The sequence below is a fragment of the Malaclemys terrapin genome, chromosome 14 (genome assembly GCF_027887155.1).
Source record: "Malaclemys terrapin pileata isolate rMalTer1 chromosome 14, rMalTer1.hap1, whole genome shotgun sequence".
Lineage (NCBI taxonomy): Eukaryota > Metazoa > Chordata > Testudines > Emydidae > Malaclemys > Malaclemys terrapin.
In genome coordinates this window covers 24,881,971-24,898,231 of record NC_071518.1, presented here as the reverse complement: position 1 = coordinate 24,898,231, position 16,261 = coordinate 24,881,971, and the positions used below count along the sequence as shown (strand labels likewise).

The 16,261-nt window shown below is 39.1% G+C and overlaps 1 protein-coding gene across 2 annotated transcripts in view; it reads left to right on the top strand.

Moving 5' to 3' along the window:
- The window catches only part of ITFG1 (integrin alpha FG-GAP repeat containing 1), a 219,656-nt gene extending 205,712 nt beyond the window's left edge, over positions 1-13,944 (top strand). For both annotated transcript variants that reach the window (XM_054048876.1, XM_054048877.1), the window contains 2 exons: positions 9,911-10,028; positions 12,595-13,944. In XM_054048876.1, the coding sequence (XP_053904851.1) occupies positions 9,911-10,028; positions 12,595-12,654 (178 nt within the window). In that variant the 3' untranslated portion in view covers positions 12,655-13,944. The remainder of the gene's footprint in view (positions 1-9,910; positions 10,029-12,594) is intronic.
- The last annotated feature ends 2,317 nt before the right edge of the window (positions 13,945-16,261 follow it).

Genomic DNA, 16,261 nt, shown 5'->3' with positions numbered 1-16,261 from the left:
ACCCATAAAAAATGTGTGATTTCTCCACAGCGTTTCTCAGACTGGGGCCCTGACCCAAAAAGGGGTCGCAAGCCTATTAGGGGGTTGCGGTATTGGCATCCTTACTTTTCTGCTGCTGACTGTGGCACTGCCTGAAGCTTAGCAGCGGGAAATCTGCGGCTGCTGCCCGGGTGCCCAGCTCTGCAAGCAGCAATGCCGCCAGCAGCAGCAGCAGTATTGAAGAGCGGAGAACAGCAGCTGCTGGTGGCCATATCATGCCACCCTTACTTCTCCGCTGCTGCTGGCCACAGCGCTGCCTTCAGAGCTGGGTACCCAGCCAGCAACAGCTGTTCTCCACTCTGCCTTCAGAGCTGGGCAGCCAGAGACCAGATTTCACGTTCCGTGATGTGATTTTCACGGCTGTGAATTTGGTAGATCCGTAGTCATAATAAAGACTTTATTAGTCACATTCTTGCTTTCTCTTCTGCTTGATCTTGCAGTGAAGTCAATTTTATATAATGAAATTCTTATATCACAATTTAAGCATTATACCTTTACTGTAGAATCAAATATGAGAAGAGATGAGACGTGACATCACTTTTATATAAACTATGTTATATGTTTAAGGAGGGTTTTGGGATGTATGGCCACTGGGAGGCTTTCGGGGACAGACACCTGTTCTCGCGGGATGGGCTTCACCTGAGTAGGGAAGGAAATAGACTTCTGGGAGGGAGGCTGGCTCATCTTATCAAAAGAGCTTTAAACTAGGAAGTTTGGGGAGATGGTTGGGAGATGCACAGTTAATCTCCACGCCAGATTCCAGTATGGAAAAGGTGAGTAAAATGAGAGGAGAAATAGCCGGGGAGATGAGATTGGAGATAGGAAGGACGGGGGGAAGGACGCAAGGAGGCCCGCAACATATACTGCTACTAATGGGAGACAGGCTAAACGACATACATTGGGGTGTTTATACACCAATGCCAGAAGCCTAGGTAATAAAATGGAGGAATTGGAGCTCTTGGTCCAAGAGCTGAAACCAGATATCGTAGGAATAACAGAAACGTGGTGGAATGGCAGTCACGACTGGACACAGGTATGGAGGGGTATGCGCTGTTTAGGAAAGACCGGAACAAAGGTAAAGGGGGGGGGGGTGGCATTGTATGTCAATAGTGAAATAAGCTGTAAAGAAAGAATAGTGGATGGATTAGATAACACAGAGTCCGTCTGGGCAATACTCACACTGGATAATAGGACTACTAGAGCCTCTCCAGGGATAGTGCTTGGAGTGTGCTACAGACCGCCGGGATCGACCCAGGATATGGATAAGGAACTATTTAATGTGTTTAGAGAAGTAATTACTAATAGAAACTGTGTAATTATGGGGGACTTTAACTTCCCGGATATAGATTGGGGAACAAATGCTAGTAGCAATAATAGGGCTCAGATGTTCCTAGATGTGCTTGCTGATCAATTCCTCCATCAAGTGGTAGTTGAACCGACGAGGGGGGAGGCCATTTTAGATTTGATTCTGGTAAGTAGTGAGGACCTCGTTGAGGAAGTGGTAGTAGGGGACAATTTGGGCTCCAGTGATCATGAGCTAATTCGGTTTAAAATACATGGGAGGAGTAACAGAATTAAGTCAAAGACTAGGGTTTATAACTTTAAAAAGGCCAATTTTAACAAATTAAGGGGACTGGTAAGGGAAGTGGATTGGGCAAACGTATTAATGGATCTAAAGGCAGAAGAAGCCTGGGATTACTTCAAGTTAAAGATGCATGAGCTGTCGGAGGCCTGCATTCCAAAAAAGGGAAAAAGATTACTAAGCAAGAGATTTAGACCGAGCTGGATGAGCGACCGACTCAAAGGGGCGATTAGGAAAAAACAGAAAGCGTACAAAGAGTGGAAGAGGGGAGGGATCAGTAAGGAAATGTACCTAAGTGAAGTCAGAGAATGTAGAGATAGAGTGAGAAAGGCCAAAGGCCGTGTAGAGTTGGACCTAGCGAGGGGAATTAAAAGCAATAGTAAGAGGTTTTACAGCCACATAAATAGGAATAAAGCAAAGAAAGAAGAGGTGGGACCACTGAAGACTATTGCCGGAGAGGAGATTAAAGACAATCTAGGCATGGCGCAATATCTCAATGAATATTTTGCATCGGTGTTTAATGAGGCCAATGAAGGTATTAGAGATACTAGCACCACTACAGAGGGGCATTCAGGATGGGGGATTACCATATCCGAGGTAGAAACAAAACTTGAATGCCTTAATGGGGCTAAGTCGGGAGGACCAGACGATCTTCATCCAAGAATATTGAAGGAATTGGCACGGGAAATAGCAGGCCCATTAGCGATAATATTTAATGAATCTGTAAACTCGGGGGTGGTCCCGTTAGACTGGAGAATAGCTAATGTGGTTCCTATTTTCAAGAAAGGGAAAAAAAGTGATCCGGGAAACTACAGGCCTGTTAGTTTAACATCTGTAGTGTGCAAGGTGTTAGAGAAAATTCTGAAAGAGAAACTAGTTGAGGACCTGGAGGTTAGTGGCAATTGCGATAAATTACAACATGGTTTTACGAAGGGCAGATCGTGCCAAACGAATCTGATCTCCTTCTTTGAGAAAGTAACGGATTTATTAGATAAGGGAAATGCGGTGGACCTAATATACCTGGATTTCAGTAAAGCGTTTGATACTGTACCCCATGAGGAATTATTGGTTAAACTGAAAAACATGGGGATCGATATGAAAATCCAGAGGTGGATAAGGAATTGGTTAATGGGGAGAATGCAGCGGGTAGTATTAAAGGGTGAACTGTCCGGTTGGAGGAAGGTTACTAGTGGAGTGCCTCAAGGTTCGGTTTTGGGACCCATTTTATTTAATCTATTTATAACTGACCTCGGAACCGATTGCAGGAGTGGGCTGATAAAGTTTGCGGATGATACGAAGGTGGGAGGCGTTGTAAATTCGGAGGAGGATAGGGATATCCTGCAGGGAGACTTGAATGAGCTTGTGAATTGGAGTATCAGAAATAGGATGAAATTTAATAATGAAAAGTGTAAGGTGATGCATTTGGGGATGACTAATAACAATTTTAGTTACAAGATGGGGACGCATTGGTTAGAAGTAACGGAAGAGGAGAAGGACCTAGGGGTCCTTGTAGACCGTAGAATGACTATGAGTCGACAATGTGACGTGGCGGTGAAAAAAGCCAATGCGGTCTTGGGATGCATTAGGCGAGGTATATCTAGTAGGGATAAGGAGGTCCTGCTTCCGTTGTACCAGGCGCTGGTGAGACCTCATTTGGAGTACTGTGTGCAGTTCTGGTCTCCCATGTTTAAAAAAGATGAACTCAAACTGGAACGGGTGCAGAGAAGGGCCACTAGGATGATCAGAGGAATGGAAACCCTGTCGTATGAAAAGAGACTAGAGGAGCTTGGGTTGTTTAGTCTGACAAAGCGAAGGCTGAGGGGGGATATGATTGCTATCTTTAAATATAATAGAGGGATTAATACAAGGGAGGGAGAAGAATTATTCCAGCTTAGTACTAATGTGGACACAAGAACGAATGGATATAAACTGGCTGTGGGGAAGTTCAGGCTTGAAATTAGACGAGGGTTTCTGACCGTCAGAGGGGTGAAATATTGGAACGGCCTTCCGAGGGAAACGGTGGGGGCGACGGATCTGTCTGGTTTTAAGATTAAGTTAGATAAGTTTATGGAGGGAATGGTTTAATGGCAAAGCATAGTAGTCAAGGAAAACCAAGCGATGGTAGGTAAATAGTATAATGGCTGACAGGGGTCAGGCTGGAGACTCTTGCCTATATGCTCGGGGTGTTACTGATCGCCATATTTGGGGTCGGGAAGGAATTTTCCTCCAGGGCAGATTGGCTGAGCCTCTGGAGGTTTTTCGCCTTCCTCCGCAGCATGGGGCAGGGATCTCTAGCAGGAGGGTCTCTGCTGATTGAAGTCACTTAAAACAGGATTGGGGACTTCAACAGCAGAGTCCAGGGAAGGGGTAGGGACGGTTTTATGGCCTGCAGCATGCAGGGGGTCAGACCAGATGATCATAATGGTCCCTTCTGACCTTAAAGTCTATGAGTCTATGTTGCGTTAGCGATTAAGCACAAGAATAACATCAGCCTTAAGATTTAGTGTTCTAGCCTTATGTATTTGAAAAGTACCCCTGTACAGAAATCTCTCTAAATCCTCGTTTTCAAATTATTGGGTTTAGTTTTCTCATAGAGGAAACACATGCACATATGGACGCTGTAGAATGACAATAGGCGGAACCCAAAATTGGAGATTACGTGAAAACAGGAGAAATATACATATTGAAAACTTTCACTACGCATAGACATTTCCTAAGATTATGTCTAGATTGCATTTAATGGGCATGATTGCAGCTCAAGTTGACATACCTGAGCTAGCTTTAATCTAGCTACCTGATGTCCCAAAGCACTGAAGCTGCACCAGCATGTGCTTTAGTGCAGACTAGCCCTACGAGTAATTAACCAGGATTCTGTGTGGACTTAACTGCTCTGGGATCTGAGATAGCTAGAGTAAAGACAGCTTGGGAATGTCTTCTTGAGTTCCAGTCACACCCCATGACTGCAGGTTTTGATGATGGGAAAAATGAGTGAAATAATGTCATGCGTCAAGAGAGGAGAAGATGAGCAGTTGAGAGGAAGAGGCTTTTAGTCAGGCTGTTTAAAACTTTCTTATATAACTTCAGTGACTGACATTTTGGAGAAAATAAGTGTTTATTACAGATTTAAACATTCAGATTCAAGCGCATCCCTCTGTACTTTTGCTTTCACTTAAGATGGGAGTGCACACAGTGCAGCTGCTCTGACACATCAAGGAATAAGGGAAGACTAGACTTTACACACCTGATATTCCTAAATGGGAAAGAAACCCCTTTTAAAAAAAAAATCAATTCTTCTTTCTACATCCTAGAGAAGTATACGGGTGCAATCCCAATTTGTATTTAAGTCCTTTTCAGATTCCTTAAATCCCCAAGCAGTACTTCCACATTTTCTCAAAAGTTCCAGTAAATCCTCGTTCTCTGTGAATAGTCTTTTCCAATGATAAACAGGCATTAAGGATATTAATCCATTCTTCTATTGACAGAATTGATTCTTTCCTTCAGTAACATAATAAAATAGGAAGAACTTGCCTAAGGAATGAATCCTCTATTCTCTTCAAATATACAAATTATCAGGACAAAATGGTCTGTTCTCTCAAGTCTGCAGGCAGCCAAACTGAACAGTACCACTTTAGAGAGACCTGCTTAATTCATCTCAATGGGGTTTTAACTTTGAATCCTAATGAAGATTTATAGGTTTACACTTTACTATTTCACTGATGGTCAATTTAGCTGAAACATCCAGCTATTCTGCAATTGTGAGTGGAGCTTAACATCCCCTTTTTCTGCCAAATTTGACCTTTGTCATCAGACTCTTCTCCCTAATCCTTCTCCATAATAAAAGCTCCCTTCCCTGTCTCTTAAAGACAAAACATTTTTAAGGGCCAAAATTTCAGAGCTAAGCACAATGAATTGAGAACAGACGGAGTCAAATCCTGGAGGGAAAGGTTGCTACTCAGGAGTGTCCCTCACTTCCAGAGTAGCTGCATTAATCAGCAGTGAAAAATAGAACAGTGCTGACTGATACATAATCATCCTCATAAGACTTCAAAGTTAAATCTGTGCACTTGCAAAACCCCACGTGTGCACTGCAAACAGGCCCACTGCAGGTGCAGAAAGTGACAGTCTAGCTACTCTATTACCACATTTGTTTGTTTACACCCACAGTTGTACTTTTTTTTTTTTTTAAGCCACAGTGGGTGTGTGCATGTCTTGGGTAGGTCCACCAGTTGTACCCTGTTTTGGAAATTTGGCCTTACATGTGCTCCATTCCTAGCATTAAAAATAGGTTGAAGTCCCCTCACCACAAGAGTTCAAATCTGAGATCGGCATGAGCCATATGTTCAGCTCTGGATCTGAACCTCCCCTTAGTTCTGGGTGTTTGGATGGGGTGAGTGGAATTAGGCCTATGTGTACTTCAACTATTAAAAGATCCATTTTTCTTTCTATCTATACTTCTACAGATGATAATCTATTGCATAGGATACCAAATATTCATTGTATATTAGCAGATTTGACTGACTTAAATTTTTAATTGAGTGGTCAGGGAACCCAATCTATTATATAAACTATATAAAAGGCACTTTGTCCTTTTGAAAAAAATGTGTAACTGGATCAGGGGGTTTCCTCAAGGATAACCCTATGATCTATTTGGCCCTCTCCTTCATTTTATAAACTGCTTTAGAAGCTATTTTAAAATTGGTTGATTCTTACTGGCTAGCCTACAAATGGTGCCAGAATAAGAAGTCAGGTAAATTACTTGCTTCTTTACTCAATTCAATGGGACCTAATAGATCACTGGACTGGGACTCAGAAGAGGTGAGTTTCATTACCAGCTCTGGCATTGCCCTGCTGGTGACTCTGGGCAACTCAAACGAGGAGCCTGGTGGCACCTTAAAGACTAACAGATTTATTTGGGCATAAGCTTTCGTGAGTAAAACCTCACTTCTTCGGCTGCATAGAGTGAAAGTTACAGATGCAGGCATTATATACTGACACATGGAGAGCAGGGAGTTACTTCGCAAGTGGAGAACCAGTGTTGACAGGGCCAATTCAATCAGGGTGGATGTAGTCCACTCCCAATAATAGATGAGGAGGTGTCAATTCCAGGAGAGGAAAAGCTGCTTCTGTAATGAGCCAGCCCCTCCCAGTCCCTATTCAAGCCCAGATTAATGGTGTTGAATTTGCAAATGAATTTTAGTTCTGCTGTTTCTCTTTGAAGTCTGTTTCTGAAGTTTTTAAACTGGGTGAAATTCTATGGACTATGTTATGCATGAAGTCAGATTAGATGATGATTGATATAGTCTTTTCCAGCCTTGAAATGTATTAATCTATTGACATGCTTAAAATTTGACACATTCTTAAGTACTTTGCTGAACTGGGGCTGTGGCCAGCACTTAGTCACGCATGCCAAAAATACATGCATGCATCTCCAAATACAAAAACTGTAAACATATTAGGAATCCTGTTTAAAAATAAAATCTCATTGACAAAGTGTACTGTGCAAGTAATGCAAGTGTACTGTTCTTCAAATTAGCAATAATTAATTTTCTATGCACTCTCACTGCCATTGATATTTTTATAGATTCTATTGTACCACTTTCAGCTACAACCAACCTTTCAGGCACTTTTATTTCCCTCCTTGTGCTTCTGAAGGAATGTTTTCTCCAAATTTATTTATAAATAAAATACACATTGATTTCATTTTTCAGTCTATTTCAATATTTGTTGACTACAGAGACTGACCTTATTAGTCAATAAATTTTGATTTAATCCAAATTTAATTGCTGCTTGTTAGAAGAATCTTAACTTTAAACTTTTAAATGAAAACACAACAGTTCCTCTAAACATGAGAGAGAAAAAGTTGCCTTTGATTCTTAATGCAGTATTTGTTACATAGAGACTGTATGTCTAGGTTAAAGCAGGGGATAAGGAGTCAAGACGCCTGGATTATAATCCCAGTTTTGGCACTGACTGACTATATGCTTTTGAGCAAGTCTCTTAAAAAAATAAGATATGCTCAGAACTACTACATGCAACAATCATGTAATATTTAAAAGAAACAAAAAATGCTGTATTTTTAAACATATGTAATAAGAGGTAAGCAGTAATACGTACGTTACAAGATTTTGCCACTGGAGTTTGAAGCAGGGACTGGGAAGTGAGTCCTGAATGGCAGAGTCTTATTTGGTCACAAAGTTTGAGCTGAATGTTTAAAATGATGTGATCTTTAAAGGTGGATTATTCCTATTTGAAAATATGACAAATTTGAATGCATCTTTCTTCAAAATAACTTAAAGATTTTAAAAAGATTCAAGTATTAGTTAAAGTTACAAAAACTTAACAAATCTGTGCCTCAGTTTGTAGGTAAAAAAGGCATGAGGCTAAATAAATGGCTGTAAAGTGCCTTGAGATTTTTGGATGCAAGGAGCTATACCTCAGAGGGTTTTCTGTTAATATTTGGACATGCAGGAAATGAACTACTTAAGCTAAGCGTACTGCAGATATGGACTTTACATTGCAAGCCCAGATCACCCCTCCCATAGACAAAGTCAGAAAAAGGCATCTGAGGCTGATAAATTGTCCCTTAAAGGGAAGGTGTTGGAGAGCTGCAGGATAGGGAGGGATGCAGTTCCTTGTGAATCCATCTGTTTTTACAGAAATTCTGTAGATTGTGCCTAATATGTCAGTTCTCTAAAATGCTAACGTTTTTATGTTTGCAGGTTGAAAACATTATATCTCATCACCACAAATGAGGCACTTGCAGCTAATTTTGCTGAAATACTTAAGTAAAATCAATATCAAACAATTTGTACTTCAAGGAAAGAATGAGATGACATTTGATTGGCTATAGTTGTCTTACAGCCTTATGTGACTGTATTGACATCTTGTTTATTAACTCCCTATGATTAATAGGGCTGGTTTTCATAAAACACCATATCACACTGGCACATCTGATGTATATGAAACCAATAAAACTATATTTTTGAACATAGTCTTTAATGGCTCAGAAATATGCTACAGCTCAGGAGTAAGCTTTCTGGAGCCTAAACTCCTTTATTATCAACAGTAAAAATTATTCTGATGTGAAAAATCTTTCCACTATTATAGTCTGTAGTGTACTCTGCGTAAGGTACCTACTACATGTTTTAAAATCAGTTGTTATGAATACCCAAGCTCAAAAAAGTGGAATAAAACAGATTAGAGAGACTGTCACTTTGTCTCTCAATACACTCTAATAGTATGGGATGTGCAAAGACGTTTGTCACAAATACTGAAATTGTTGCTATCTCTGTATCTCATAGAAATGCCCTGTTATAACCTGATTTAAGGCCACATTATTTCCTCATGGAGTAAAACCTAGAGCACTCAGGAAACTCCACAAGTGTGTCAGGCAGACTTTTTTATACATTTCCCCTCCAAATGCAGGGTTTTTGTGGAGGAGACAGGAAGCAAGGCATCCGTACCCTATGGAACCCCCATTTCTCTATCTACAAGGAAATGAAGCACTGACTCTACAGTGTGGTGACCCTCCACGATGCTGCCTGGCCTCTCTTTTTCCCTGGAAGCACAGCTGTCATTGGCTGTCCTTGCCATGCCTGCACAGTGGGTTCTGAGGCTTATGCAGGCACAGAGAGGAACTTAATGCAGCATTAATTTCTGAACGGTGTAGATATGCAGATGACTGATGGAAATGTACAATGATGGCCCCCGGCCCGACCCCCCCCCCCCCCGATTTTCCCGGACATGTCCGGCTTTTTGGGCTTTCCCCCCGGACGGGGATTTGGAGCCCAAAAAGCCGGACATGTCCGGGAAAATCCAGACATATGGTAACCCTAGCAAAGGGGCTTTCTTGGCAAAAGAGGCAGCATGTCAGGTGGACTGTTTCTCTGCTCTTTTCCCTTCACCTAAGTCTCAGGCACGGTTTTTTGGAGGCTTATCCTGGGCATTTATTTTGCTCCCTTCCATGCCCACTGCAAAAGGAGTGCCACATTAAGGAGTGCCTTAATGAAAAAGTCAGTCCCTGAGGCTAACCATAGTACTTTTGTGAGTAGTTCAATAGAAACTAAGCTTAGAGATGGCATTACTTGGAAATGGCAATGATATTAAACCCTATATTTGTAGGTAAACATTATATGGGGAGGTCTTTCAGAAAAGCCCCTGGCTTTTGAAGACCAAGTCATGGGTCACCTTACTACGTTTATATTTTTGTAAACATAATCTCTATTGAATCTACTCTTTTCCCTAATGAAGAGTTACTGAGGTTTCCTTTGCTTTTCCTCTTCTCTGTAGCTGGAGTGCCAAGCTGTACCTGACCCCAAGTAACATTGTGCTGCTCACAGCTATAGCCCTAATTGGTGTCTGCGTTTTTATCTTAGCAATAATTGGCATATTGCACTGGCAAGAAAAGGTAAGCTTAATTAAGTGGAAATGATTTTCTAGATGTATCTTTACAATACTTTAAACTTACTAATATTTTAATATATGCACTATGCTGTGTTGTTTTGAATAGTGTTTTTCAGTTTGAAAAGTTTTGGGGGGGTTTCACTAAATTAATCAATCTATAATAATCCTCTCATGCCTGAAAGGTATCAGACTTTATTATTATCCACAAAATTAGGATAATTTAGGATTTATTGAAACCTTAGAAACAAATATTTGGTATTTAGTTTTAATTCTGAGTCATAAAAATGGAAATTTGGCAATAACTGGTAAGTGTTGATCAGGGAAAACCATAATTCATAACTAAATGGAAAATTTTCAGTTCATATTAGGGTGACCAGACAGCAAATGTGAAAAATCAGGACGGAGGTCAGGGGTAATACGTGCCTATATAAGACAAAGCTCTGAAAATCGGGACACCTGGTCACTCTAGTTCATATCTAGGATGAATGTCTTGGACATCTTGCACTCTCAGCCTTTGATCAGAGTTTAAAGGAATAATATGAGTCTGGAAATAAAACTAAATGTAAACCCCCAGCTTATCCTTCTTCAGTTCCGCTGGTAGTTCAGAGAGAAGGAAAACATTCCTTGTCATTTTGTATTCTCACTGACTAACATTAACATTTAAGACTGTGTGTGATTTTATCATGGACATACTGGCTGTTTTGTTGAATATAGCTGAAATACACTACAGCATATAGAAATTCATTGATTTGAAGAAGCATTTTGAGAGGGTTCTTTCATGTCACAAAAGAAAAGTATTCCCATTTTTCTTAAACACTCTCAGTTCACAATAATATTCAACTGTCAGGAAGGCCAATGAGTGCTATTACCTAGCATACCATAATTACAGCTGTCAAATAAAATTACTGCATTTTTGACTTGGTATGCCTGGCAGTGTTTGTGAACTAAAAGGCCAGTTAAACATTCAGATAGATGTCAGATGAGCAAGGATCCTGGAACTCCTGAGTTCTAATCCTCCCTTTGCCCTGCTGTGTGACCTTTGAGCAAATCACTCAGACACTCTGATTTGGTTTCCCCATCTGTATAGTGATCATGATACCACATAGGAATAATGTGATGGTTAATCAGTTTACATAGACAGCACTTTAAAAGTTAACTATTAGTAGTATTATTGTCAATTCAGAAATCGTCTTTAACACTTTCAGAATGCCTGAAAGAGAACACAACTGAATGGAAATTGTTTTTAAAGGGTGTGTGTGTGGGGGGGGGACTTTAACTACACTGAGAACTGTAAGCCCGTCACAGAAGACTAAAACAGCAAAATCCAGTAGAACACAACCCATCAGGGTGCCCTATTGTACACTTGTGTGGTCTCTAACAAGGAAATCTTTGGAATGGAGCCAAAGCAGGTGGTATCATGTTTCCCACAACCTAGCTTTCATTATAGAAATGTAGGTATAGCATAGATACCTAGTAAAATTGTTGTGAAAGGTTACCAGCTCAGGCACATGCCTATGTCATGATGGTGACAATATTTTACTCACTCTTAAAAAATAAAATAAAATAAAAATAAAGAAGTATTAGCCGCAAGTAGTAAGCAAGAAGAATTGTGCAAGTCAGATAAACTGACAGAGCGCTTCATTGCTTGCTCATGTATATGTTAGAAATGCTGTTAGGACTCTGTAGCTGCAGACAAACAGTTTATTTCTCACATGAGGCTAATCTCAGTTCCCAATAAAGTTCATCCAACATTAGTAAACTCTGGAAAGAAGTTCATAGGCAAGATATTCTGGACTGGAGAGAGGAAATAAAATACATGGAAAATTACTACATGTAACTAAAGACCATACAGATACAGGTACAAGCTGAATACTCTCCTTGTTTATCCAAACATACCTATGTCAGTAACACTGTTGTTTTGACAGATCTGCATGTGTAGCACCCAAATAAGGAAAGAAATTTATTTATCTTCCCAGTTGTTCACTGTTTATACACATGTATATGCCCACAAACTAAGTGGAACCCCAATTTTTCATCTGCAGTTCTTAATGTAGTATTGGTTGAATTGCTACAATCTTACTGTCCCTTTTGCCAAATTTTTCAATTTTGGTTCTGTTAACAGTAATTTTAAGAAAATCTAGTTCTTAAATTGCAACAGAGTTGGAACCATGTATGGTTGCTTCAGAGCCAATTCACCATTCATCATATTTATCTTCTTTTACAATGCAGATGACATAAAAGCGCACTAAGAAGCATTTTTCATTTAACTACTTAAGCAGTAATCCTTGAAAATACATTCATTAGAATAACCCAAAGCATTGGGTGATTAATACTAAAACATCTCGTCATTAATGACAGCAGCCAATTTTGAGCAGATTATTGCTATTATAAACTGACACCTATTAAGTATTAATTGTTGAGGCAGTTAGTTAGCTTTTTGTCTTCTGTTGAATGACCAAGTTGAAAAAACAGCCATTCTGTGGCATTTGACAACTAATTTTCTATTAGAATGCAAGGTATGTGCTATACTGTCTCTTGTATTCTGTAAAGTGTTATGGTTTATTTTTCAGAAAGCAGATGACAGAGAGAAACGACAAGAAGCCCATCGGTTCCATTTTGATGCTATGTAACATGCCTTAAGATCTATGAAGAAGCTGCTATTTATTTGCTTAATCAAAATACGAAATTCCAATTTGTAAAGGAGATCGGGGGAGGTGGGGTATTGTTAGTGTGTTGTTTGTAAATGTTGCATTCTTTGGTATTTATTTGAAAATCACTAAAATCATACCTGAATGTCTCAATACGAGCTTTCAGTAAACAGTTTGTATATACTGGCAGTTATTGGCCTTTATTTAACAACGCTGTCAATTTATTTTTCTTAGTAAGGGATCATATTGCATGTGTTCCAATGTTTACATACTGCCACTTCTTCCAGTACAACATTTGATGGAAAAGAAGTCACATGTAAATAAAGTTAGTATTTCAGTGAGAAGAATCCTTTAGTGCCAGTTGAATTGGTCTTGTCATTTATACATTTCTGCAATATAAATTATATTTCTGTAAATGAACCTAATGCAGATTTTCATATGAGACATTTTACATCAATTACTATAACTGTACTCTTGGGGTGTTTGATCTAAAGTGTCTAGATCTTTTTTTCCTTTGTTTTAGTACTTACATGCAATAGAGAATTTATTTACTGAATGACTAAAATAAATCTACAAAGCTAATAGCCAAATAACCAATCATTGGACATCTGTACTGTTGATGTATATTAGTTCTAGGCATGAAGCATTCAAATTTAAAAAAATAAATAAAATCTAAGTTTATACTGAAATTAATCATCATAATCCAAAATATGTAAAAATTATGCCTTCCAAGAATGGATGGGATCAGAAGAATTTCGCTTGAGTATTGATTGATGCATATCAATGTGACTATACTTAAATTTAATTATGAAAACAAATGGCCATCAAAATTATGAATGGAATTTGATTTTCTTGGGGAGAAGCTTAAAGAAAAACCTGTAAGGGAGACTGGGGTTGATTCCTATGTTTGGCCTGCTTGTTTCCATCCCAAAGGCCATTGATGATTAAGGGCTGAGGTATTCTATGGTTCATATAAAGTCCTTGATGTAAACTTCTTACATGAGAGCATGTTATGCTACTGTTCCCACAGTCTGTCGGAAGAGAGTGATGATTATGTCTGAAGAGAAGCTCAGTTCTGTATATTCAAAATGTCAATAGCTTTCCATCATTCAGATTACACTGCAGCAATGGTAATACATATTCCCTAAGAACCATCATGCTTTTGTTTTATGTAATAGAGTTTTCCTTTGTTCTTAAAAGGGTTTGCATTTACATGATTCTGTGTATTTAAATCTGTTAATGTGCATTCATAATAAATGTTTATTAAATCAAGCATGTTTGTTGCTTAAGTGCAAACAAATATTATTGTTGGTGCTATCTTTATATTATAGCCTTGTTGGTCTGTTTCACTGTGTGAGTGGTCACTGCCCCATAACCTGTTGTCACCCATTAATCTCTGATACTATATTCACCTGTCAACATTGAGCGGTTAGTAGAGGATCAGAAGAGGAAAACAGAGCTGGTAAATTAAACTGATTATGTCCATCGTAAACCATGGTTAGAATAATTTAATTGTCACGGTCATGAGACTTAAAAATGAGCTCTCATATAAGAGGAGATCCGTCCATGATACACTTCTACCAATCTGTGAAGCTTTCACTGTTACCAGCTACTTGTGTATGTGTGTATATATAAAGTAATCGGACATCTCCCACGTGTACTGGTCAGTTTCTTAGTGAACATCTCAAGGAGTTGAATGAGTCAGTTTTATGCCTCTTAGATTTTGTTTCAGGATATTTTGCACACTCAATAATCCAACATTGGATCAGTTTATACTCAGATTGTTTTTAAAATTTTATTTGTAAACAGACTAGAAGCTTTTCTAATAAAAGCTTTATTATGCAACAGATTCTAGTTGCAACACACAGCTTTCCCTGTAATGATAATGAACAATACATTGTAAGCATTACATATCATAAGCATTAAATACTGCTTTATTGTTAAACATTAAGTTACAATAAGATGTTTATTACCTTACTTAGGCTTTTCATACTGCAGGTGTCAAAAATAAAAATTTTCAGCAAGATTGCCATCACTAACAGTAAGATCAAGGTTGCAACTGTAATTAGACCGTGTATTTCCAAGTGCTCTTCACAGTAATTGGGTGGTGAGAACTTGTTCTAAAGTTTATAAACTTTCAGAACACATCCACGGTACACAACCATGGTAAACAATGCTAGTTGGAGGCTTCTTCAATGTAAAATCTCACCTATGCAGAAACAGTCAACTAGCCAGCTGACGAATGGTTGTTGAAATAAATATCAGTCTTCATTGTTCTAATCTCCCAGAATGCAACTGCACAGTTAATTTCTCCCCAATACCTAAATGTGCCTGCTGCCCCATTTTCCCTTTAGGTGGTGGTATTTTGGATAAAGACTTTTTTAATAATGGTTTAAAGAGATCTACAGCTACAAGACATCTTTTATTGGGAAAAGCCACAATAGTGGTTCACTGACTATGCCACTGCCATCCTCCATTCTTCTCCACATCATATTTTTCTCACTGGGGCTATAAATTTAGAGAAGATGCTGGACTAATACAATTTTCATGTGTCACTTTAAAAATATTAACCACAATGGTTAGTTTTATACGTGGATTTATAAATGCCTGTAGATCTCTCAAAAGTACAATGCCAAGTATACATGATCCCATACATTAATCTTTGTTTCTACATTATTGCCCAAATTTCATAAGCTGGGCTCATTCTGTGCCTAAGGCACATGTGTAATCAGTGACACATGAAATTCTACTGAGGAGAGGGGAATGATTGCCTTCAGACCTGGAAAAGTATATCTTTCTGTGGAGGACATTTAACCATAAAGAAGGTTGGACTCGGCTCAACCAACATAAAATAGAAAGTAAGGGATTCTTGGTCGCTAATGAGATCAACCTGTCCTGAAGTCTCAATGTTTGTTTGTTCTCAGGCACAGTTCTGGCTACGTGTATGCAGGCAAGCAGCAATGATCCTGTAAAGCTTTATGTGACAGAGAGTATGCATATGGGGGCACTGCAGCTCAGCCAACTGCCTGGCAAATTTTCTAAGGATTGCCAGAGTCCTCTGCGACACTTAGGAAGTTGGTTAAGTTGTGATGTTCCACACTCTGCACTGAATAACTTTTTCAGCATGACATTAAATATGTTTACATTATGATAGCAGATTGAGGCCCTTGTGTTTTCCAACATCTCATATTTGGGGGCTGTATCTCACTAAGAACTTTCAAACAAGCCACTTATAGTCTGTCAGACAAGACCAGACAACAAAATAGTTCTGCATCACTAAACAAGTTTCTAACTCTCTGATTAACACCTATTTTTGTATGTGCCTAGCCTAAAAAACAGAATATCCTGACCACTTTCAAATGTGGTCAAAAATTGTTCACTGGCTATAGAATATTGGTGATTTATAACAAACAGGCACCCATCTGCTACTCAGCATGACTCTGACATTGTTTCAAACACTATTACAACAAAACAAAGCAGAACACCACCCAAATTTGAAACAGAGGGCTTCTCCTGCCGATTTTAGGGCAGAGGCATTTGGAAGAGAGGAGGCACAAAATCAGTTATAAGGCAAAGCAAGACAGCCTTT